This window comes from Ostrea edulis, chromosome 3 (assembly GCF_947568905.1).
Source record: "Ostrea edulis chromosome 3, xbOstEdul1.1, whole genome shotgun sequence".
NCBI lineage: Eukaryota > Metazoa > Mollusca > Bivalvia > Ostreida > Ostreidae > Ostrea > Ostrea edulis.
Window position 1 is genome coordinate 64,904,682 of NC_079166.1, and position 22,433 is coordinate 64,927,114.

At 35.6% G+C, this 22,433-nt stretch overlaps 1 protein-coding gene and 2 long non-coding RNA genes across 4 annotated transcripts in view; 2 read left to right on the plus strand and 1 right to left on the minus strand.

Annotated features, from left to right (window-relative positions):
• LOC130052725 (uncharacterized) overlaps positions 1-5,208 on the plus strand; it is a 13,831-nt gene extending 8,623 nt beyond the window's left edge. The window contains exon 2 of the long non-coding RNA XR_008801108.1: positions 5,113-5,208. This is a non-coding gene — a long non-coding RNA (uncharacterized LOC130052725). The remainder of the gene's footprint in view (positions 1-5,112) is intronic.
• LOC125647635 (uncharacterized) lies at positions 3,500-7,768 on the minus strand. The gene is made up of 2 exons (XR_008801107.1): positions 7,700-7,768; positions 3,500-4,056 (listed from the first exon to the last, which is right to left on the minus strand). It is a non-coding gene; the product is annotated as an uncharacterized LOC125647635 (long non-coding RNA).
• LOC125674135 (uncharacterized) lies at positions 7,074-21,707 on the plus strand. 2 transcript variants are annotated; one of them, XM_056158560.1, is made up of 6 exons: positions 7,074-7,247; positions 8,141-9,293; positions 9,405-9,651; positions 15,426-15,745; positions 18,251-19,012; positions 20,669-21,707. In XM_056158560.1, the coding sequence occupies exons 2-6, from the start codon at positions 8,168-8,170 to the stop codon at positions 21,451-21,453; spliced, it is 3,240 nt and encodes a 1,079-aa protein (XP_056014535.1). In that variant the 5' UTR covers positions 7,074-7,247; positions 8,141-8,167; the 3' UTR covers positions 21,454-21,707. The 2 variants fall into 2 exon arrangements, with proteins under 2 accessions (XP_056014535.1, XP_056014534.1); XM_056158559.1 differs by having other exon boundaries at positions 7,075-7,247; positions 18,248-19,012.
• The last annotated feature ends 726 nt before the right edge of the window (positions 21,708-22,433 follow it).

The following is a 22,433-nucleotide window of genomic DNA, read 5'->3' on the forward strand; positions in this document are numbered from 1 at the left end:
CAGAAAAGTCCGTCAAAGGGTCTGATATATTTCAGAGAAGGTTATGTTCACATAATTTCAGTGAGTAAAAACGCGGAAGAAACAGTAATTATAATATAACTTATTTGTTAACGCTAGATGCTTTCGCTGCATTTGAAGTAAAGAAACACCACATCGTCTAACCATCGAATAGCAGGATCGGCTGTCATCGATCCTTATTGTTCGTGCACAGCTGCACTAGCTGGGTTTTCCGAGTTGATGTTTGTTGTTCGGTTGAAACTGAATAACTATATCATATATGCTGAGTTGACCGGTTCAATAAAATGCATCATCTGCTTGCTTGCTTTTGCATCTTTTATTTTACTATTATTTATGATTTACTTATTTACCTATTTTTGTACATTTCTTGCAAAGATAAAGATAAATTAAGTCTTTTCATTATATGGGTTAATATTTTTCATTAGATAATCAAATGTAATTTCATAAGTTTAATATATTTGGTTTGCTGAAACTGACCGAAATATCTTCAGTACCTACCAGAGGGTCACAGTTCTATAGCATAGCTTAACAATTGGAGACAGACCTCTTAATACATGTACCTGGGCAGATTAAGAGTAAAAGGTAGCTGAACATTACCTGAGCACAGGAAGCAGAGTTGACAGGTGTTAATAAGCATAGGCTGGGACAAGAGATGACCAGTGTGCCTGTTATTGTTATGAAAACATCACCAACCAACCCCCTCAAATGTTTATTCAACAGTTAAAATGAAGATTAATGAAACAATACTTATAGGTAGTTCTTGTTAAACTAAGGAATTTGAACAGAAACTTTTACATCATCCCCAATTCAACAGTCATTGTATACATCATTTATCTAATATTATGACTTATAAGTATATTATAAACTGATAGTGCATGTTATGAATTACAGTATTTACCATAATGGTCACTTAAACACTTAGAATAAATAACACACACTATAATGACCAAATAATTTTCAATCGACCAGTATTAACCACTATTGACCGGTTTTAACCAGTATTGACCACTGCCAACCCTGCATCATCAGTTAACAAAGGAGTTTGTAAAATCCACTATTCTCTGTAACAGCGACATCTGACATTGATCTAGTAAATAATTCACTAACAAATATGATAATAATAATAGCCTTTATTTATCCAGGATAACACAAATTAGCATACAGCTATTTTCCATTGTGTCCCCTAAAGGATCACAATCCACAAGTCCCCTTTATGTTGTAGCTGATTTGTAGTCAGAATGTATAATTTGTAACTGCAGTTTTAAAGAAAATGGTTTCATTTCCTTTCTGTACAATCAATGATAGCGATGGTTGTTGGGAAATGAGCTTTTATTCAGTTGTCATGTTGTTAATATCATTCCTATAGGACTATATTGAAACACAACCTAACACAACATAAGGTCAATTCAGGCACAGAATATATCACTGATACACTGTGTTGAAATACAAAATCTTGATGCCAAGTCCTTGATTTCAAAATTCTGTCTCAGCCTCATCAGTGTTAATAACAACTGAGATTGTTTTGTCATAATTGTTATGTCCCTCCTTTTTTACACACTGGAGAATTTGCTCAGATGTATATAAAAAAAACCTCTTAACAAAGTAGAAAATGTGGCATGTCTCAAATTGATATAATATAAAAACAACCCTGGTTTTTTTTCTCTTGCTGTAGAGTACTGTTAATGTCAAAAGGGGTTCCAAAATATATTTAAATCACTTATATTTTGGAACTGTATATTTTCCTGCTTTTTTATTGAAGTATATATATATATATATATATATATATATATATATATATATCAGGGGCGTATCTTCGTTAGGCTCAATTAGGCACGTGCCTACACATTTTTTCCCTTTATTTTCAAAACACATTTTTGTCCATGAATGTTTGCAAAATAAACATATATATTTCTAGTATCTAAAATCGGATATAAAATTATCATTCTGTCGGGCCTTTTCTTTTTATAATGTATTCTACATAATGTTTATATATTTTTTTCTGAACTTTGGTGATCACAATGACTCGCTCTCGAACTTAACAATTTAAATTTTTCAAAAGTTGTACAATATTTACTGTCGATTGCAATCATTTTGATGCTCAGAGTAGTGCAAACGAGTCCTAATATTTCAAAAATTTTCTCGGGGTATCCCTTGGGGATTCCGGTTAGAACAGGTCCCCAATACCCCTTGTTTGTCGTAAGAGGCGACTAAATGGGGCGGTTTTTCGGATGAGACCGCAAAAAACGAGGTCCTGTATCACAGCAGGTGTGGCACGATAAAGATTCCTCCCTGCTCAATGGCCACAAGGGCCGAGCATAGTCCTGGCTAAATTTTGCAGCCCTTCGCCGGCAGTGGTGACGTCTCCATATGAGTGAAATATTCTCTAGAGGGACATTAAACAATATTTAATCAATCGGGGGTGACCCGCGACCCCCACCCCCAGCGAGAGGGGGCCACCCCCTACTGTACCTACCCCCACAGCGCTTCGCGCCTCGGTGGAACCTTCAGTATCATCACACGTGCCTACACAGTCCTAGCTACGCCCCTGTATATATATATATATATATATATATATATATATATATGGTTTTTCTTAATGAAAAGGATGAAGTTTTAATAAATCATATTCTTATTTTTAATGTTTTACCGGTTTATCAAAACCAGTATATTACGAATAGTATTTGTATCTATCGACTATGCATGCAATCGTAATTTAGTCAGATTTTCCTTTGGGGTCCCTCAACAAGTAAGTTATTGTCAAAGAGTTGGATTTATAAATAGGACTACCAGACGCACAGAATTTCCATACAAAGTCTACTAAACCCAAATATATCCAATTTTTTCATGACTTTTTACTACTTTGTAATTTCTACATCGACCTACACAATGAATTAAAATAATGTATAACCTTATATATGGGAAAGGGGGAGGGGGTGTACAACAATCGTCTGTTTGACAAAATGAGTGCGTTCAAAATTGCCGTTTCCGTTTTTCTCGTGCTCCGTTCTTGGGGTCGCGAACGACGAGAACATGTGCGCACGAACGTGTTCTTTGTTCTTCCACCACACTACCTACAGAGGTTGTGTGGGTTCTTGCACCTCGAACCCGTTCGCAGGTTGCGTAATCGGCGTTCGGGATCGACAGGAATTTGTACTCGTCCGAGGAACGGCGATCTCGAACGCACTCTGCGTCGCGTCGATCTCGTTGACAACTGTAAACATTGCAAATAACGAGGCGGATCTTGCACTTTAAGAAAGTGGGTTCAACTTTCGCATTGATAATTATGAATCGTTTTTACCTCAAGCTCATCCATGATTAGTTTGATGAATCTTCTTGGAGTTCTGCTAAAAGTCTATTTTGGTCTGCTGCATAATTATGTAGTACTTAGCATTCTCTACCCAGAGTTCTGTGCGCTACAACCTTGCGTAACGCGCCCTCTGGTGAGATTATTTCCTTTCTGCCCAATCAATGATAGCGATGGTTGTTGGGAAATGAGCTTTTATTCAGTTGTCATGTTGTTAATATCATTCCTATAGGACTATATTGAAACACAACCTAACACAACATAAGGTCAATTCAGGCACAGAATATATCACTGATACACGGTGTTGAAATACAAAATCTTGATGCCAAGTCCTTGATTTCAAAATTATGTCTCAGCCTCATCAGTGTTAATAACAACTGAGATTGTTTTGTCATATTTGTTAGGTCCCTCCTTTTTTACACACTGGAGAATTTGCTCAGATGTATATATATATATATATATATAAAAAAAAACTCTTCACAAAGTACAAAATGTGGCATGTCTCAAATTGATATAATATAAAAACAACCCTGGTTTTTTCTCTCGTGCTGTAGATTACTGTTAATGTCAAAAGGGGTGGCCTGTTGGTGGGGTTAATCTTGGGCTTCCATTGATAACTGGAGTTGCAGATGATGATTCAGTATGCTCTGTTGATGAAAGACATTTTCTGCTGTTGTTAACTGGTCTTGTAAATTCTCTGACTTGTGCTGCTGTTACAAGTATATCCAATGAATCTATAAAGAAAGAACAATTTTTTTAGCATTTGGAAGTAAAACATAGATGCTGAGAAGGGCCATGGAATTTTAAAAGGTGACCTGACCTATTATATGAAAGTTCCTATGCATACATTACACCCAACAATTTATTAACTACTTATTTCAGTTTGCTCTAATTATTATGAAATCTAAATTCTAATTTAAAACCATTTACATGTATTATAGAATATATATGGACATAAATTCTATTGATATTCAAAAACTTTGACCACTGAATCAGTCTGATTACTGAAACTTTAGAACTTTATTTCCTGGTATGATCTATTGTAGGAATCATGGAACGAAAACCTTGAATATGGCGCTCTTACAGTCATGTTATGATATGTATGGCTGAGGAGGGAAAATTTAAGACACCAGACCAGAAACTGCATATATATTGGTGTAAACATTAAATGAATTGACCCTAGATATGAAAATAGTTTAGATATGGTATTCTTTTTAATAGATAATATTATAGTAAAACAAATAGTATTGTGTAGCTCTTAGCACAGGTGCTTGGGTTCATGACCCCCCCCTCCCATGAATAACCTAGCTACACGAATTGTTATATCCAGTGGGGATAATTTTCAAAAAAGAGCTATTTTGGGGTATGCAAGACATTGTTGACATGCATTAGTGAGATTTTCAACAAGAAATAATTTAAATCAAGTCGTGCAGGTGTAACAGGGTTTCTGTCGAATTAAACAACAAAGTCCTGTATGGGTTCTTAGATGTCGATCACCTCCATTTTATTGCCAGAATCTAAGCTTTAGATATATATATATATATATATGACACTCTGAAACATATCAAACAAATAATTATATTTACAATCATGTACATCAAAGTATTACTTATTTACACAAATTACTTCTTTGAAATATATGTTACCATAAATGACAATCTAATTAAAATTAGATCCTTTGATCCGCTCATCTACTATCGCTACACTGTAACGATAGTAGATGAGCGGATCAAAGGATCTATTTTCTTTTTGCCTAATTATTTGATAAATGGCCTTTATTTATTCTTTAGGTTGTAGAAGAAGTCCCGAAGATTTTCCGTAGAGAACACATTTCCCGTTTTTGTGTTCGCTTTGTTAATAATTAAAATAAAGTTTTAATGTATTTTATTTTGCTGTTGATTTTGCTTAGATATCGTTTGATATCATAACAAAAGGATTTATTGAATTTTCGACATGTTAAATATAAACGCTCCTCCTTTTTATGGGACATCGTTTCGATGGTTCACCCGACAAGAATAGTCTAAAAATAAAACCGGAACAAGTGACAGTTTGAACCCGTGTTGTGAATAGCTAGGTAAATGTTTTAAAGAGTATGTTTAGTAAGGAAATCTAATAATAACTGATGCATGTGTAAAGTATCATAAATAATGATTAGTAGATAAGATAATTAAAAAAGACTTGACATTTACATATCTTTTACATATCTTGTTGAATATATCAGCTGTTGTTGAATATATATATATATATATATATATATATATATATATATATATATATATATATCAAGATTAATGGAAATAAAGTAATTATTCAAATGCAGAAGGCCGCATATGATTTAACGATGAGAAGTAAATTGATCAATCCTGTTTTACTTGGTTGGTTAACAAAGGTTTGCCACCACCCTTTCTCTAAATTATCCAAATCAATTATAATGCAGATACACGCACATGATAAATGATGTGCAATGAAATTGAATGGTCAAATTCTTTAACGTTAAGTTGAATTGGGTATCGAAGTCCCCCCCACTAATATTGAAAATTAAAATGTGTGAACAAAATGCTTGTTGATTTTCAAGTCATATGTAGGAAAAACTAGACAACAGTAATTAAAGTAGATATTCTTTGCATGTTTAATTAACTTACGACATTGAAGAACCGATTGTTGTATAGTAGTTTTTCTCCATAGTAGTTCCGCACATTTCCCCTGAAAGCAGGCTATATAGTAGTTTTTAAGTAAACTCAGCTGACCTATTGCAGTTGCTCAGCGTCCGTCGTCGACCATTCGTTCGTTAATGATTGAACATTACAGTATAAACTTCTTTTAAATATAAATATCTATCATTACAATTCTTTTCAATTTTGAGAAGAGGTTGATGTAGTCTACTGAACTATAGGTACGTTTTCGGTTTCTATACGTACTGAACACCGAAATGCCTATTTAGTCGAGATGGCATGAAAGGTGAAGATAACGAACATGTGTCAATTTCATGACGGCAGCCATCTTGGATTCAAAATGACCGCCAATGTTGAAATTGAAATGACTAACGGTCTTTTCCTAAACTAATATCTATAGAGCATGTGTGCAAAGTTTCATGCTTGCATCATTAAGTGCAAGATTTTTTGTAGATTCTGCCTCACTATGAAGTGAAGCAGATCAGAAACCTTTGACTCTGGAATGAAACGCGGACATTTATGCATTGTAATGGGAAATAAAAACTACAATAAGTTACTTGCCCTACATTTTCCTGATATTTCATAAACGAGTTCTTAGTTTAATTTTTAATTACCGTGAATAAGTGGATTTATTTCAAATGTGGTATACCACTGCAGGTTGCATCAATCTCTATATGTGGAGGTTGACGAATCATGGCCGAGAGAAAATAATTCCTGGAACTTTCCTTGCATGTATCATGGAACCTTCCGTTAGAGGTAGGCTCTCCAATTTGTGTGAGATGTAAATTCAAGAATAGTGTTTCATATTTTGTGAGTAAAAATATCAAAGAAGGATGTAAATATTTTTTTGAACTTTTGTTGTAGATATGGGTGATTTGGCTTTTGACCAGCTGATTTACCACGAGCCTGACTTCAATGTTTACAAACAAATTCTCACGCCCTACTAGATGGGTAAGTATTTTTTGGTATGAAAAAGCTCATTAAGAAAAGTGAAAATAAAACTTCGTAGAAGTTTACTTTGGTGAGTAATTTTGGTAAGAACATATAAGCAAATTCAATAGAGTGGTGTAATCTGAATATTGTGAGTGTAAGGAACGATGACTCAGAGTAGAGATAGTGACAGTACATGCCTGCATTATCTGCACTTGTCTTATATTATTTTTAGAAATTTTGTTGTGGACGTCATTGTTGATAAGCTGCACAATAAGAATGTGTAGTCCCTATCTAGGACTCCAGTATTGTAATATCCAGCGGTAAGTAAACAAATCAATAACTATTTACATGTATTTTCATTTTTTGGAGGAAGCTTAATTATGAATACCCACAGTTGTATTCATGTATATGGTTAATTTCATTTGTCACTTTTAAGTTTACAACGAATTGTAAAATTAAACCCTCGTACAACAGAGCAAGAGAAATTTAAACAAAGTATATAATTATACAGATCACAGTCACCTGCAGTATGGATACTACTTATCCCCCCTTTTTTATTATTTCTTTCTTGTGACGATGATCCCCCCCTGAAATGTATGGATCCCCTGTCTCATCTCATCCCTCTTTCGATTAACACAGGATTACTAATTCACAATAATCATAACGGTGTTCTTATTGTTAGGACTCCCTCTATGGGAAGAGAATTCTCCAAGGGAACGTAAAACACCACAAAACATGGATGGGGATTCGTGCAGATCTCAAAAATAGTTACCGTTACATGCAGTTTCGATTTAAGGGTAACTGAACAAATACACAAACTGCGCGAATTACATTGTAATATGCTCGACAATTTCAATCGAACTTTTCCAACGGGAAGAAACCCCGAATCACGAAATCCGAGTAATAGGAGACTAATTAACTGTCTAACCAAAAACGAAAATAATGAATACCACAGGTATCTGAATTATGGATACAATTTCTCTCGCTGCAAAAAATTATTAACAGGGGGATAAATCGTCATATATATTTAAACGGTTACTCGATCGGAACGGTGGTAATCGGTAAATTGAAAATGATTTCAGTTTATAAACTAGATGAGGGTATGGATCGCAACACTTTATGCCAGCATATTTGTTATGAAGGGCCAACGCAATAAAACATTTCCTTGTCATATTAATTTGTTGAAACATATTTCTGTTTTGCAAACTTTTAGGTTGTTTTTGATACTCGTACAAGCATCATGGGAGTAGCTGATAAAATCCTTGAAAGAAACGGTTACAAATTGACAAGATTTTCCGATGACAAAAATTCATTTTATTACATTCTCCACTCTGTGATAAAATCCAAGGATGGCCCACCCTCTGATAAAGCCGCAATGCAGATGCAAGATGACTTATTCAGACTTGAAGAGGAAAATTCCTTGTATTTTCATCTGTTCTTGCCTGAATCCCAGAGCTGCGATGGAACGCTATTCTCGAAAGATTGCTTGCACAGTGAACTGACATGGTTGAAAAAAAGAAACAGAAGTCCATCACCTCGGGAAATATTTGCCGCTGCAGAGTTACTCCAGAAATCTATTTGTATTATTCATTTCGACCGATCTCAAGGAGATGCCATCAATGGATTTAAGGGATACATTTTCGCTCCAGTCATCAGGCAGTGCATGGATGCGGAACCATTATGTATCCTCATGGTTGAGAAAGAAGATGGTTGTGCAGAATTCGTTAAGATTGATTTAAAAGATCGCGCTCTAAACTTTGAAACTTGCCCAGGGACTCTGAGAAATAAAACACACAGAAACTGCTTTGGTCTGCGATTTACTAACAACTTTTCAAAGCTATTTGATGGACACGTTACATACGGTGCAAAAGATGATGTCAAAGATTTGTATCGTCGACTAAGTTTGGAGTTTTATGGCACTGAAGAACATCATCACCGCATTCTGAATATTATTTGTAATTTTGAACTTGAGCAGGACAATTTGGAATTATTTTCCAAGTATGCAAACAACACAGTTAATGACGAGACTGATAGAGACGAAAAGGAGAAACTTTTGAAAATTCATATCAAGAATTCAAGACAGCGATTGAAACGACCCGGGGAGGGAGAACTGTACGCTTTGTCGTCCGTTTTCAATGTTGATATTGTGATTGATAAAACGGGGAGAGGCGACTGGGACACGTACATGTCAGTTGCTTGCACATACGCCAGTTGTTTTAACTCGCCGATCATATTACGGAAACAGACAAAGGAGGGATATTATATGCCGTATGTAACGACACCTGGTAAATGTTCCTGTTGCCAGAAAAAGCCGGAAACTCAAGGTCATATCGGAATAATAAAAGAAAATGTTCACAAGGCGGTGTGTAAGTATTTTATTTTATAAAAAAATATCCAAGCATCGTATTTGATAGAAAGGTTACGTTAACAGAAGTGTGTTACTTGCTTTGTTAATTTGAATTTCTATCTGTCCTCAGTGAAAAATCCTTGTTGTCCAGCAAAGGGGAACCACAAAAATCACACGCATCTGAATCACATACCACAAGCAAGGACCTTTTGGCCTAAGCAAACGAATCACCTTATTCCCACGGATGATATTCAAGTGGCGATCACTCGACTTGAAGCAGAGAAACGACGAATTGATCAAATAAATGGCGGAGACGGTACCATAGCTAAGGCCATGGCTAAAGAGTTGTATGGAGATGAAAATAAATACTTTGGAAGGTATTGAACGAATGAATTTTAATTTGTGACATTTTCACGCATATAACGTGGTCTTGAACAGTTTACGCATACAAAAATGTTGCTGACCCAAGCTAGATTAAATCGTCTAATATCAAACTGTAACTTCATTCCTTGAAAAATAAATTTTAATAACTGCTGATGTAACGCATATCATTTTAAAAGTCTCGTATATTTATGATGTAGATTGGTACGGAAGCCGATAGGTGCCAGGGTATAGAATTAATATTCATTTATCTGGCGGCCGCCACTTAATTTATGTGTCGACCGCCCCTTAATTTAACAGGCGGCCGCCACTTATTATCTAGCGGCCGCCAGTTATTAATTGGCGGCCGCCATTTAAATTAACTGGCGACCGCCACTTAATTTAACTGGCGGACGCAACTTGATTTATATGGCGGCCGCCAGTTATTCATCTCTCTCTCTCTCTCTCTCTCTCTCTCTCTCTCTCTCTCTCTCTCTCTCAATGAAAGCGGTGCAATCCCTCTAATCTCCCTCTCCGATAGTTAGTAATTCATGTGTGATATACAATTAAGAGCAAGGTTGTGGTAATGAATGGTAAAAATAAAATAATGAATGAACTGATGTACGAAGTTTGGGCAAAAAGGACATTTTAGGTTGCTTTTCTGCTTGCCAACAATTGTAGAAGACATTTTATCCCCCGACTGTCTCTACACTTTGAAAAACGATGCTACGTGTTTGCGCACTATTCTAAATCTTTCCAAAATAATCACTCAGCAATACGAATTAAGCAGCCGCCTTGTGTAAATTAAGTGGCGGCCGCCACATAAATTAACTGGCGGTCGCCAGTTAAATGAATATTAATTCTATACCCTGGCACCTATCGGCTTCCGTAGACTGGAGATTTTCCATGGGATAAACTAAAGTTAATACCGGGCGAAGAAACAATTACTACACATAGTAGTCATCTTAGGTTTTGAGCTGCGCAGGGATCGAGAATCGAATAGATGTTACGCATACATTGGCATACATAGCTTCTAACTTTTAAATGGTTTTGATATTTCCATATGAAATGTTTATGACCTTGTGACTCATTTGGTTTTGCTAAACGAAAATATGTTTTTTTTCATATAAAGTAATACTGTATTTCTTGACCATTTCTGCTTTAGGATTTCTCGTTTTCGCCTACTCTCAGATAAAGCGGTAGTTATCTCTTCACATCAGGTGATGTAACGATAGTTTCGAATGGGTGAGCGATGTACTTTTGTTTTACAATTTAATTTAAATAATAATTCCTAGATCCGCGCCGTATACTAAGCGTAAGACGATCTGATATAACCCGACTAGGGGTCATATTCATGTGAACTTTATGTTAGCCAATCAGCGCGTCGCCTATGATGTAATTGGTGCTCACAATTCAAGGAAAATGGCTGCGATTGTTTGGTTTGATAGTCTCGCGTTAATTAAGTAAACCATTTTGAAAACTATTCAAATCCTTTCCATTCCCATTCAGACATAAATTGCAATTCACAATTAATTTAATTTGGGTGTATTTTATATCGCATGTTTTGTATTTTGTATGAACAGAATAGATTAGGCATTATTGCGAAAGTTCAAAATTCCGTATGTGAGAATATACAATTTTACAGCGTGAAATAAGTTCTTGGGAGAGACATTACTGCAACTTCTTTTGGAATTGACGGGAACCGCCTAGATAGCCATCATTGACTGTATGGCACAATCTGACTGGCTGATCGTTCTCATGATTATTCCCAGCGAACCTAACTCCCTATGGGGTTATGCTAGATCCTATTGTAGCGATTGTGTCTTAGGATCTGATCTTAATTAGATTATTTCGTTTCATGGCACAGTAATGTTACTTTCTTTGGGTTACGGTAAATAAAACGCGTTGAGAAGGGATTTGTGATGTACATGAGGGATACTTTCTACATGATTTAGTATGGACTGTTTCAAAGATCTGAGGTGGTGATTGGGCGAAATATGGGAACGTTTCCTGACAGAATGTAGATTTAAGTTTGATTAAATCATCCCTTGGGGTAGGATGAGACCACTATATGGGAATATATGGGTAAATCTTTAAAAATCTTTTTCTCAAGAACAACAGTGCCATGATTACTCATATTTGATATGCAAGCATTCGCAGGTTATGCCATTTTGGGTGTTTGTTCAATTCAGGGGCCCCAGAGGTAGGATGGGACCATGTTGCAGGTCATTGATTTAAAAATATCAGGCGATGTTTTATTTCGTCCTGTCTGTTTGTCAGTTTACTTTTAAGAAAACTGACAATATCTCATGAACTGTTCAAGCAAGGACTTTCATTTATATCCAACAATTTTGAAGATAAATGATGTATAATATTGGAAGGACCTCTGGCATTTCGAAGCTCGCTTTTTTTAACAGCTGACTATTATGATGATGAAATAACAATATTGTTGAGTGATTATGTCATTTATTGAAACAAATGACGACAGAGAAAAAATACATCAGAGTTCAATTTTTTTACAAAATTAATTGGCTGGGACCACTTGATATAAATAATAGAACTAGATTTGTAACTGCGCAAATAAACATATATACATTGCACAGATTGATCCCAGTCAATATACAACTAAAACACTAATGATGTCAAAAACGTGGCGCACAAAAAGGCCACCAAGCAATGAGACATGCAACGAGGTGCATGTAAGTTGCTGCGCCACCCAAGGCTGTTCAAGCAAGGACTTTCATATTTGTGCATATCTATATTCTTAATGGCAAGACAATTCATTTCATGCCATTATTTTTTACCTTATGACCTTGGCTTTGGAATTTGGCTCAAATTTCAAAACTGTAACCTTTAACATAGCTTTGAATGGGGAGTGATATAACTATGGTTTTGATGCATGCATTCTTTATGATAAGACTTTTATCTTGATACCAAAGTTTTTGAAGTGGTGTAATCTTCACCTTGGATTTTGACCTATTTTTATCACATTTTATATAGGCAATGTTTCTTGAACTGTTAAAGGTAGGGCTTTCATATTTTGTATATAGATTCCTTGATTTTTGACCTTGTGACCTTATATTATGGTTATGTTATGGCCCTTTTAGGGCAAGGGTGGGGTCACAATATGGGATCAAAAATTTTCATGGGAATAAAAGATGCAAAAAATGTTTTAAAAACCAATATCTGGGGAACAGCAGGTCTAAGGTAAATCAGGTGAGTGATGTGGCCCATGGGCCTCTTGTTTCTTTTAACGGGAGAAAGAACCTGTGCTATTGTGATCGGGTAAGTTAATGCACTTTGGAAATTATTTGAAAATTTAAACTTGCTCAACAAAAATATTATTAATTAATTTTTCAAATAAAAAAGAGGACAAATTTCAATTGAAAACTATATGTATATGTGCAATTCATTTTAATTATGCATCTGTCAGATGGGACACCAGAAGTTGTTCTTAACTTCTGATGAGAACGTTGAAAGGCAAACATAATAAAGTTACGCATATCACGTTGGCATCTCTGTTTATAAAAATTAATACTACGATCACGTATTTCCAAACAAAGTGAAGGTGGCTCGTTAAAACATCTCATATAAAGTCGTTATGATAAAGAAAGATGTTTTGTTTTAGAGTTCAAATTTCTCTGTGATTGGGTGCATGATATGAAGATCTTATATAACATGCATGGAAGATTACAAATTTATGAAAATTATAATATACATTTTTTAAATCTATGACGAAGCCCTTGAAGAAACATTTAAATTCGATAATAATGTATTAAATAAATATATTTTACAAAGAAATTGAAGTGACAAACATTCAGAAATATTGTGATTTTACAAACATTTCGGTTGAGCATCACTGAAGAGACATTATCTGTCGAAATGCGCATCTGGTGCATCAGAATTGGTACCGTATAAGTTTTACATGAAGCAAGCCTGACCGGAATGATAATAACATTTCAAAGGGGCATTAGGCGTCATTTTGTCACAAAAAATGAATTCAATGAAAACTGCTCTTTATGATATATTTAAGTAATAAGACCAATATTTGATTATTTCTAACATTTTTTAACCTCAAAGCAGGTACATGAATATGTAATTTTGGTGATGAAATAAATATTGCCTTGCAAGACAAGAATTCTGCTTCATCTTTTTTTTGAACTGAAAGGGGTTATCTAATGTAGTTTTATTAGGGTTCTCTTGTTTTTGTAAAAAAATAAACGTTTTATTAGTCATTAAGATATATTGCTATGAGATTTTGAGAAAAAAGGTTGCCATCACTTTCACAGCTAATAAGAAAACTGCATTTCCATCTTGTAGAATGGTTTATAAATTAAATGAATTTATAAGGCAAACTAGTGTTTTGATGAGAAATGCATCAAATTAGTAGCAATTTGATAAATTTAGTATTTGAGTATATTCTATCAATTTTGATCGGAACCAATACTTTTCTTCAGGGTTTGATTCAAATCAAATAATAATAATGAAAAAATGAATAAATGGCAATTCAGCGTATATATGAAATTCTGTCATTTAATTTCTATTTCTTCATTCATTAATAAAATTTTGGTATAACGATCCACCTTAAATGCCACAATACAATGGACTCCGTAATAGAGTACGAACGAATAATACATTGAATACAATTCTATTATGTACTGAAGTCTCCTAATGCTGTTATAGGAAAATATTTATCTGATGACCGCCAGATGAATAAACTAGGGACGGCCAAATAACAAGTGAGATATGTCAAATAAAATATTTTTATATGCCACATAGTAGTATGATGTTGTGGATATACTGTGTTTGTCTGTCAGCACCTTGTGTGTCGATCGGGTACAATGCTAAGATAATCTAACTTGGTGCGCATGTTCTAAGTGATTAAAGAAAGAGGCCTATTGTTTCACAAGGTCAAAGGTCACTTGTAGGCACCAAGCAAGGTAGAAACAGTACTGCAAAAGTTAAGATATATTCCACCACCATAGATAGACCTATTGTATTATAATACCGTGCATTATTTCTCTCTGTTTGTCTGGCTGTACCGGAAGGATAAAAAGAGTACTGAGATTATCAATACTAATAGAGATATAATAATCAATACTAATAGAGATAGGTTTATCAATACTAATAAAGATATAATTTTCAATAATGAGATAATGACCGATACTAATAGAGATATAATTATCAATACTAATAGAGATATAATTATCAATACTAATAGAGTTATATTTACCAATACCATTAAAGATAGTAATATCAATATTAATAGAGATACGCGATACGCGTTGGCACGGTAAATGACCCTCAATGTTAGAGCCCTGAGCAACATGGATAAGTTTAAAATGACACTTCATCTACAGCTGGCGAGGTCTCTATATGAGTGAAAATATACAAATGAAGTGATATATATATTGTACTGCATATACAGGAAATGTATGTATGAAATATATTTACCTCTGGTGTGTCTTGGGGTCTGTGTTTGCACAACTATCTATTTTGTATTGCTTACAGGAGTTATGAGATTGATCACTGTTCGTTATCTTCACATTACATATGGATGTATGAAATACTTTTATTCAAGGTTGTTTTTCACATAATCTTCCACTGTCAGAGTCATATTTGGATGAAAATGGTTGATTTAGATGTTAATCGTTTTTTTTTTACTATTTCTGCACTGCTAAATGTATTGGACGGGTGGAATTTACAGTATGAACGTACCTCTTGTTTTAACATGGTATCAACAGCCTTTCCCAATTTTGTTACATTAGCAAAGTAAATATATTTTATATAGCGGTCTTCAGGATGCTTTAGGAGATGAGAAAGATGACATGGATAAAAAGATGCAAAGATTTTCGGATTGGCTAACTGTTCCTATATATGTCTACCACGGTACTGTGCCGCCAAACCAGATGAATTCCTCCCAGGGTTTCTTCTGGACCAGATTTGAACCAGTATGTTCTGAAACAAAGCAGCTGAAGAGAAATAAAGACTGCAGATTCTATATCACTCTATTTCACAACCGACTTAACGGGTCGCTTGACCGGATTACACCGCTCCGTGGTTGCAATTGTCAACTTCCACCGCCACTCTCCTTACTTCGAGATCACCAAAGTAAGTTGTACATCGATTTGACTGTTAAACCGTGCCTCTTTTTGAGTACTGTAGGGGTAATTATTTCTCCTTTCTTATTCGACCACTAAATGGATAATTTTGAACTAGGTAAATATAAAGTGCTACATATGTAATTTCATATGTAATTTGCAGAAAACTGTTTAACACGAAAGTCTTAAAAATTGCTTTGGATATTTTGATAATAATATATAGACGTTTACACTAACCACCATAAATAAAGTATATACATAAGCTTTTTACACATTTTGGCTAGAAATATATTCCATTATCACCTGCATATGGTGTTTATATCTCTCAATTGATTCGATACGCAAGAGCTTGTTCTGCGTATAGTCAGTTTTTAAATCGAGGCAAGCTACTGACAAATAAGTTGATGGTATAGGGTTTTCAACTGTCTCGATTGAAGTCAGCATTTCGCAAATTCTATGGTCGTTATAACGATCTAGTTCGTAAATACAACCTATCATTGGGTCAAATGCTGTCTGACATGTTTCATACCGATTGTTATACCGTTCTTGGCACACTGATTTTGACTATGGATAACTCCGTTTACCTGTTCAGGATATAGGGCTCACGGTGGGTGTAACCGGTCGACAGGGGATGCTTACTCCTTCTAGGCACCTGATCCCACTTCTGGTGTATCCAGGGGTCCGTGTTTGCCCAACTATGTATTTCGTATTGCTTATAGGAGTTATGAGATTGATCACTGTTTGTTTTCTTCACCTTTCATGTACTCTATATTAGGAAAAAGAACTGAGTTCACTGTACATGACTTTCAATTTAACTCCGTAAAAGAATCAGTTAAGAGTACAACTTCAATAAATGTGAAAAAATAATGGACTTTCAATAATTTTGGCTTAGTCTGCTAGATTGTGCTATTGATTTATTTAAGCTGAAAAATAAAAGGATCTTATAAAAGTATTTTTTAAATCCTATTATTGAAATACACAATGATATGTATCAGTACATATGTAATTAGTTTGAAACGGTTTCAAGTTAAGGTATGCATAGTAGCTCTCTTTTAGAGAATTCAAAAATTCAGAGTATTTTGATGAAAAATCAGAATATAAAAAGTTAAAAGCCTAATGCCATGTTTTTATATGCAAGAGTTATGTATTATCATAGAAAGATCTATATCTATGATGTAATCTATTTTGTTAATGCATAAGTAATTATCTAGGTGAGTGTACACTGATTTGTGTTGGGCAGTGTATATGAAAGAGTGAGGACCTGTACTAGGATATCATGGCAGATTTTTTGGTTGTATTTTAATGCATGATTTTTATACGTCCGTCTTTTGACTGACATATTATGGTATAACCTTTTCCGCCCGTCCGTCTGTTAGCTTTTTCGTGTCCGGTTATATCCGTCATACTGTGAGGCCTAGGACTATCAAACTTGGTCAGTAAATGCATCTTGGGGAGAAGGTATGTCGCAAACTAAAAATAGTTCATTGTGGCCTCCTACTGGACATTTATGGCTATACATAGTCAACTCGTATAGTCAACTCTTATCACAGTCTGGATCATATCACACATTCACACTACGAGGTAATGTCCGTCGGATGGAACGTTAAAGGGTGTCCCTTGTCAAGGATCACAAGCAACTTGGCACTCAAAAGATCGTTTCCCTGCTTTTCGAAAGAGAGTAGGCTCATTTGGGGCCGTCAGGGAAACTCAAATACTCATAACCAAACATATTTTAACTAGGCTAGTTAACCGCCGTGAAATGGCTGAAATATTACCAAAACGGCGTAAAACCATAATCAATAAATCAATCAATCACTACGAGGCATATGACTATCAAAGTTCGTCAGTTGATACTTCTTCTGGGGGAGTGTCCCGAAGAAAACGTAAACCACCGTAGCCTCCTGGAATTGTATGTTATACATACTCAAACAATGTCCGGGTCATGTCTTTTACACTGATCAGCTGATGCAATTTGTAGGGAAGGTACCTTGTGAACTGAAAGTCGGTCACTGTGCCCTCATTTTGCAATTTTATGTCTATACATATAACAGTCGGCCGTGTATCAAATCAATCACACTATATCTTGCACACTGAGAGCTCTAGACCAATCTAACTTGAACATGTGCCGCCACTCAAATATAGGTCATTCTGCATTCATGGATTTTCATGACTATACATTTTCGATACGTGTCCGGATTATATCTTGCACGCAGTGACATAGGACTATCAAACTTGGTCAGTAGATGCGTATTTGAGGAGTATGTTGGGAACCAAACATCAGTTACTCTTTTTGGAATTGCAATTGATAGGGTGACAGCTTTCGATTTCAGCGTGGAAACATATATATGCATCATGATATGTAGCTGCAGACAGGCGTATCATTTAGCCTAGCCGTGCACTTTACTTATCAAACTTAACAAGCTATGAATCGGTAATAAATTACAAACCTCTTATATCATAAATGCATAAATACAAAGTACAGTGTATATTACAACTGGTCACTTGTTTGTAGCAGAGATGGAGAGCCAGTTATTGCTGTGTGTGGCCCCAAAGCAACGCCACCACCCACTGGTCACATTCCTCTCTATTGATCCGAGTAACGAGATGTTTACAATAGAAATTCGGGATTTCCCAGAATGCTCTCCATATTCTCCAATGCGTATAGCAATGGAAAGAGAAGATATGAAAGGAAGAACTTTCGATTCCGTTCAGTTTTACGAACGTTCTCTGATCCAATGTTTAAGCAAGGAAATCTTTGGAACTGAACAGCGTGATGCGTTGATACTAAAAGAACTGTGTAATGAAATTTCAATGAACATACAAATTTATCTACCGGTTTTTGGAGAAAATATAAATCATGCTTATAAAACTATAGTAGGAAAATGGCCACAAGATGAAAAAGACTACGGAAGGCTGGCAAAATTCCTGATTGAAAGAATTGAAGATGACTTGCCATCAGACGACTTCTTGTTATGGGTTGCATGTACGTATTTCCAGACAAGCATATACGTGCTGCGTGTTTCTGACTCAAAAACCTCAACAGAGAGTTTCTGGACAGAGTACCCCAAGCTTAGGATCCGCAGGAAGGATCGTATCAAACCTACAAGATTTGATATGAAGTGTCCCAAGACCAAAACGTACTACATCTCTCTGTTGCAGACGGGGACTAAACAGTTTCACAGAATCGTTCCAAAAATGGCTTGTTGTAATTGCGTAGTGGATATCCCAATTGTACCTAGAAGGCAGGCGGACTCAACAAAATATCATACACAGCAGGGTAAATACATTCATATCATTTTCGAAATATTTTATATTATCTATGCCCCTCTTTGAAAAGAGGGGAATATTGTGTTTGTACCTGTTGGTCAGTCGGCCTGTCTGTGTACCAAATCTTGTCAGCTAAATATCTTAAGGATCCTTTGCTTAACAGTCACCAAACTTGATTTAGTGGATTTCCCTAGAGAGGAGATGACCCCTATCAATTTTCAGGTGTCAAGATCAAAGATCAAAGTTCAGTCTGTTGGTTTATAGACCAAGTCTTGTCCACACAAATTCTAAAGAAGTAGAGGTGGTCTGTGTCGATTTAGAGTTCACAAGGTCAAGGGTAAAACTGGACTTAATAATTAAATATTGTCTGCTTGATATCTAAAGAACTCCTTGCTTGACAGTTACCAAACTTGGTACACAGGTTTTCCTTAAGGTGGCTCACCACAACTAAAAATAGTTTCTTAAATCAGTACGAATTGATTGAATCATAAAATATATGATGCTATATAATAAGTAAATATGTCAAAAAGGCAGAAAATATGCAAATTTGGATAAAAATATGATTTTCAAAAATTTATTTCAACAAATATGAACAAAAGACTCTTGCGGATTTGAACTCTGGACCTGCGATTCACCAGCCCAATGCTTTAACCACTGAACTACTATGATAGTCAAACAAACCGATCGATAACAATAATTTGACAAAACATTTAAATCGCCATTTTGTGACGTGGTGTCATAAACAGTATAAGCTTTAGTGTAGATAGCTACCTTAAAAGGAAAATGACACCCCTTGATTTTTACTTTGCAACATCAAAAGTCAGGGGTCACACTAAATATAGTATGATATTGTCTGCTTAATATCATAAGATTGCTTTGCTTGACAGACATCGATCTTGCCACAAAGGTTTTCCTTAAAGAGAAGATGAACGTTTTCGATCTTGAGATCACAATGTCAAAGGTCAAGGATCAATCTGGATATGATATAACATTGTCCGCTCATTATCTTGATAACTATATGGTTGACAGACATGAAAGTTAGTACTCTGACTTATGACCCCTATTGAATTTAAGTTAGGACAAAGGTCAAGGTGAAACTGAACATAGTACAAAAATTTTTCTGCTCAATTTCTGGGGAAATATTTGCTTGACCGACATCGAACTCTGGTACTACATAGGGGTAGGAGAGTCCTATTGATTTACAGTTCAAAGGTCAATGATTAAATTTAGTTAAATTGTTTTGGACACAAGATATTATCTGCTCATTATCTAAAGAACCCTTGACAGTTACGAATTTTTGTATAGTGATTGCCCCTAGAAGATGACCCGTATTAGCATAAGGCCAAAGTTCAATGGCCAAACTGGACATAGCAAAATATATTTTCTGCTCAATATCTTGAAAAGGCTTTGTTTGACAGATATCACTGCTTCTACCTAAGGAGTAGTTGACCCATATAACTTTGAAATGACAAGATCAAAGTTCAAACTCGACATAAGATTTTGTCCACTCAATGTCTTGAGAAGCAAAACTTTATTCTTTTCTATCTTTCCACATGGGGAATATGTTTAAAAATATTCCTTACTTTTAATAAACTTTCTAAAAATCATGTTGATATTTTAATTTTCAATGAATTCAAAGGTAAAGGACTTATTTTTCCCCCCACAGATTGCAAACTGATGCGAGAAATCAGAAAAATGGATACCTTGCTTGATTCGACATGTGTATCTATAGAACAATGGCTTTTGTGTAATCGGAATTTACAAACCAAATGTGATGCAGTGATATGTGAAATTGAGGGTCGTCGCAAAAATGTGAACATCGCTACTATATCTGGTTCCAGTGCTGGATTAGTAGGTGCTTGGCTCGCAGGGATTGGAATAGCACTCGCTCCTGCTACAGGTGGGTTTACCACTTTACTGACTGTAGGGGGAGGAGCATTAGCAGTTTCAGGAGGAGCAGTTGCTGCTGGAGCCAAGATCACCGAGAGTGTTCTTAACAAAGGCACAGTGGACACATTAAATCGCTACCAAAGTTGTTACCAGGAACGATTTGAGCGGTTGCAGAGTTCTATGGAACAGTTAACAAAGGAGGTGAAGAGGCTCGAAGAAGAAACGGCGGAATTTAAAATCAATCAGAATATCCAGGCATCTGATTTTACAGGTATTCAGTGCTTTCCGGGAATATTGCGAACCGTTAAAGGGCTGGCAATGATCCCTATAGGCGTGTTGAAGGTGTCTGCCAGAGGGATAACCATTCTTGGTGTTATCATAGGACCGCTGACAGCTTTGTTTGATGCGGGTCTACTGGCATTCGCGGTGCGAAATATGTCGAAAGGAAATAGAACAGATTTGACGGAGAACTTGCGCCAAATCTCTGCATCTCTGTATGGATCAAGAAGGCAAATGCAAAATTGGGCGTTTGGGAATCAGAGAGCCGTCTCTTTTGATTAAATATTTAAAACATGCACAGAACAATGTTAATCGGTTGTTGGAGGCTTCTTCTCTGGCGCTAGTTTATTCTATAGTCACTGGTCACAGAATGGACACACTAGTGTTTAAATGAATTCTATAAAGATGCACTTGTTGTAAATATTGACAAATAAAAAGTGAAATTTCACCAACAATGTATAGGCTGCATTACTTCGCGAAATATTGAGATTATTTAATCCTCTACATTCTTTAATGATGAAAAAGATATAACAAAGGTTTGTTTGTTTTATTTAAGGAAGCAGTATTTCAGCCATATACATGTATGCAAATGTGAGGACTGGAAAAATTAAAACTGTCAGTCATTGTTTCACAAACATTTCCTGTCTCTTATGGTAAAGAGGGTGTGGAATAAGCCATTTGTTATTTACAATGATTTGAATAAAACAAACTCTATGTCGAAAATGGACCTCAGAATCTTAAGAAACCAGTTTAATCCAGGAATGTCAGAAAACATGCAATAATTCATTGTGTTTGTATTTGTCCTTTATACGTACAATGGGTACTGCGTATCTGGTATCAACTGATAGAATATATTGGTTCATGACAAAAGAAAAGAGTTTTTAGGTTTCATCCTGACTGTTGTGTTGTTAGGTTTGATCCTGACTGTTGTGTTGTTTGGTTTGAACCTGACTGTTGTGTTGTTTGGTTTGATCCTGACTGACTGTTGTGTTGTTTGGTTTGATCCTGACTGTTGTGTTGTTAGGTTTGATCCTGACTGTTGTGTTGTTAGGTTTGATCCTGACTGTTGTGTTGTTAGGTTTGATCCTGACTGTTGTGTTGTTTGGTTTGATCCTGACTGTTGTGTTGTTTGGTTTGATCCTGATTGTTGTGTTGTTAGGTTTGATCCTGACTGTTGTGTTGTTAGGTTTGATCCTGACTGACAGTTGTGTTGTTTGGTTTGATCCTGATTGTTGTGTTGTTTGGTTTGATCCTGACTGTTG

Coding starts and splice junctions, on each gene's coding strand:
- LOC125674135 (XM_056158559.1), top strand. CDS start 8,168: ATGGGAGTAGCTGATAAAATCCTTGAAAGAAACGGTTACAAATTGACA. Junction 9,294..9,404: donor AAATGTTCACAAGGCGGTGT/GTAAGTATTTTA, acceptor ATCTGTCCTCAG/TGAAAAATCCTTGTTGTCCA. Junction 15,746..18,247: donor CTTACTTCGAGATCACCAAA/GTAAGTTGTACA, acceptor ACTTGTTTGTAG/CAGAGATGGAGAGCCAGTTA.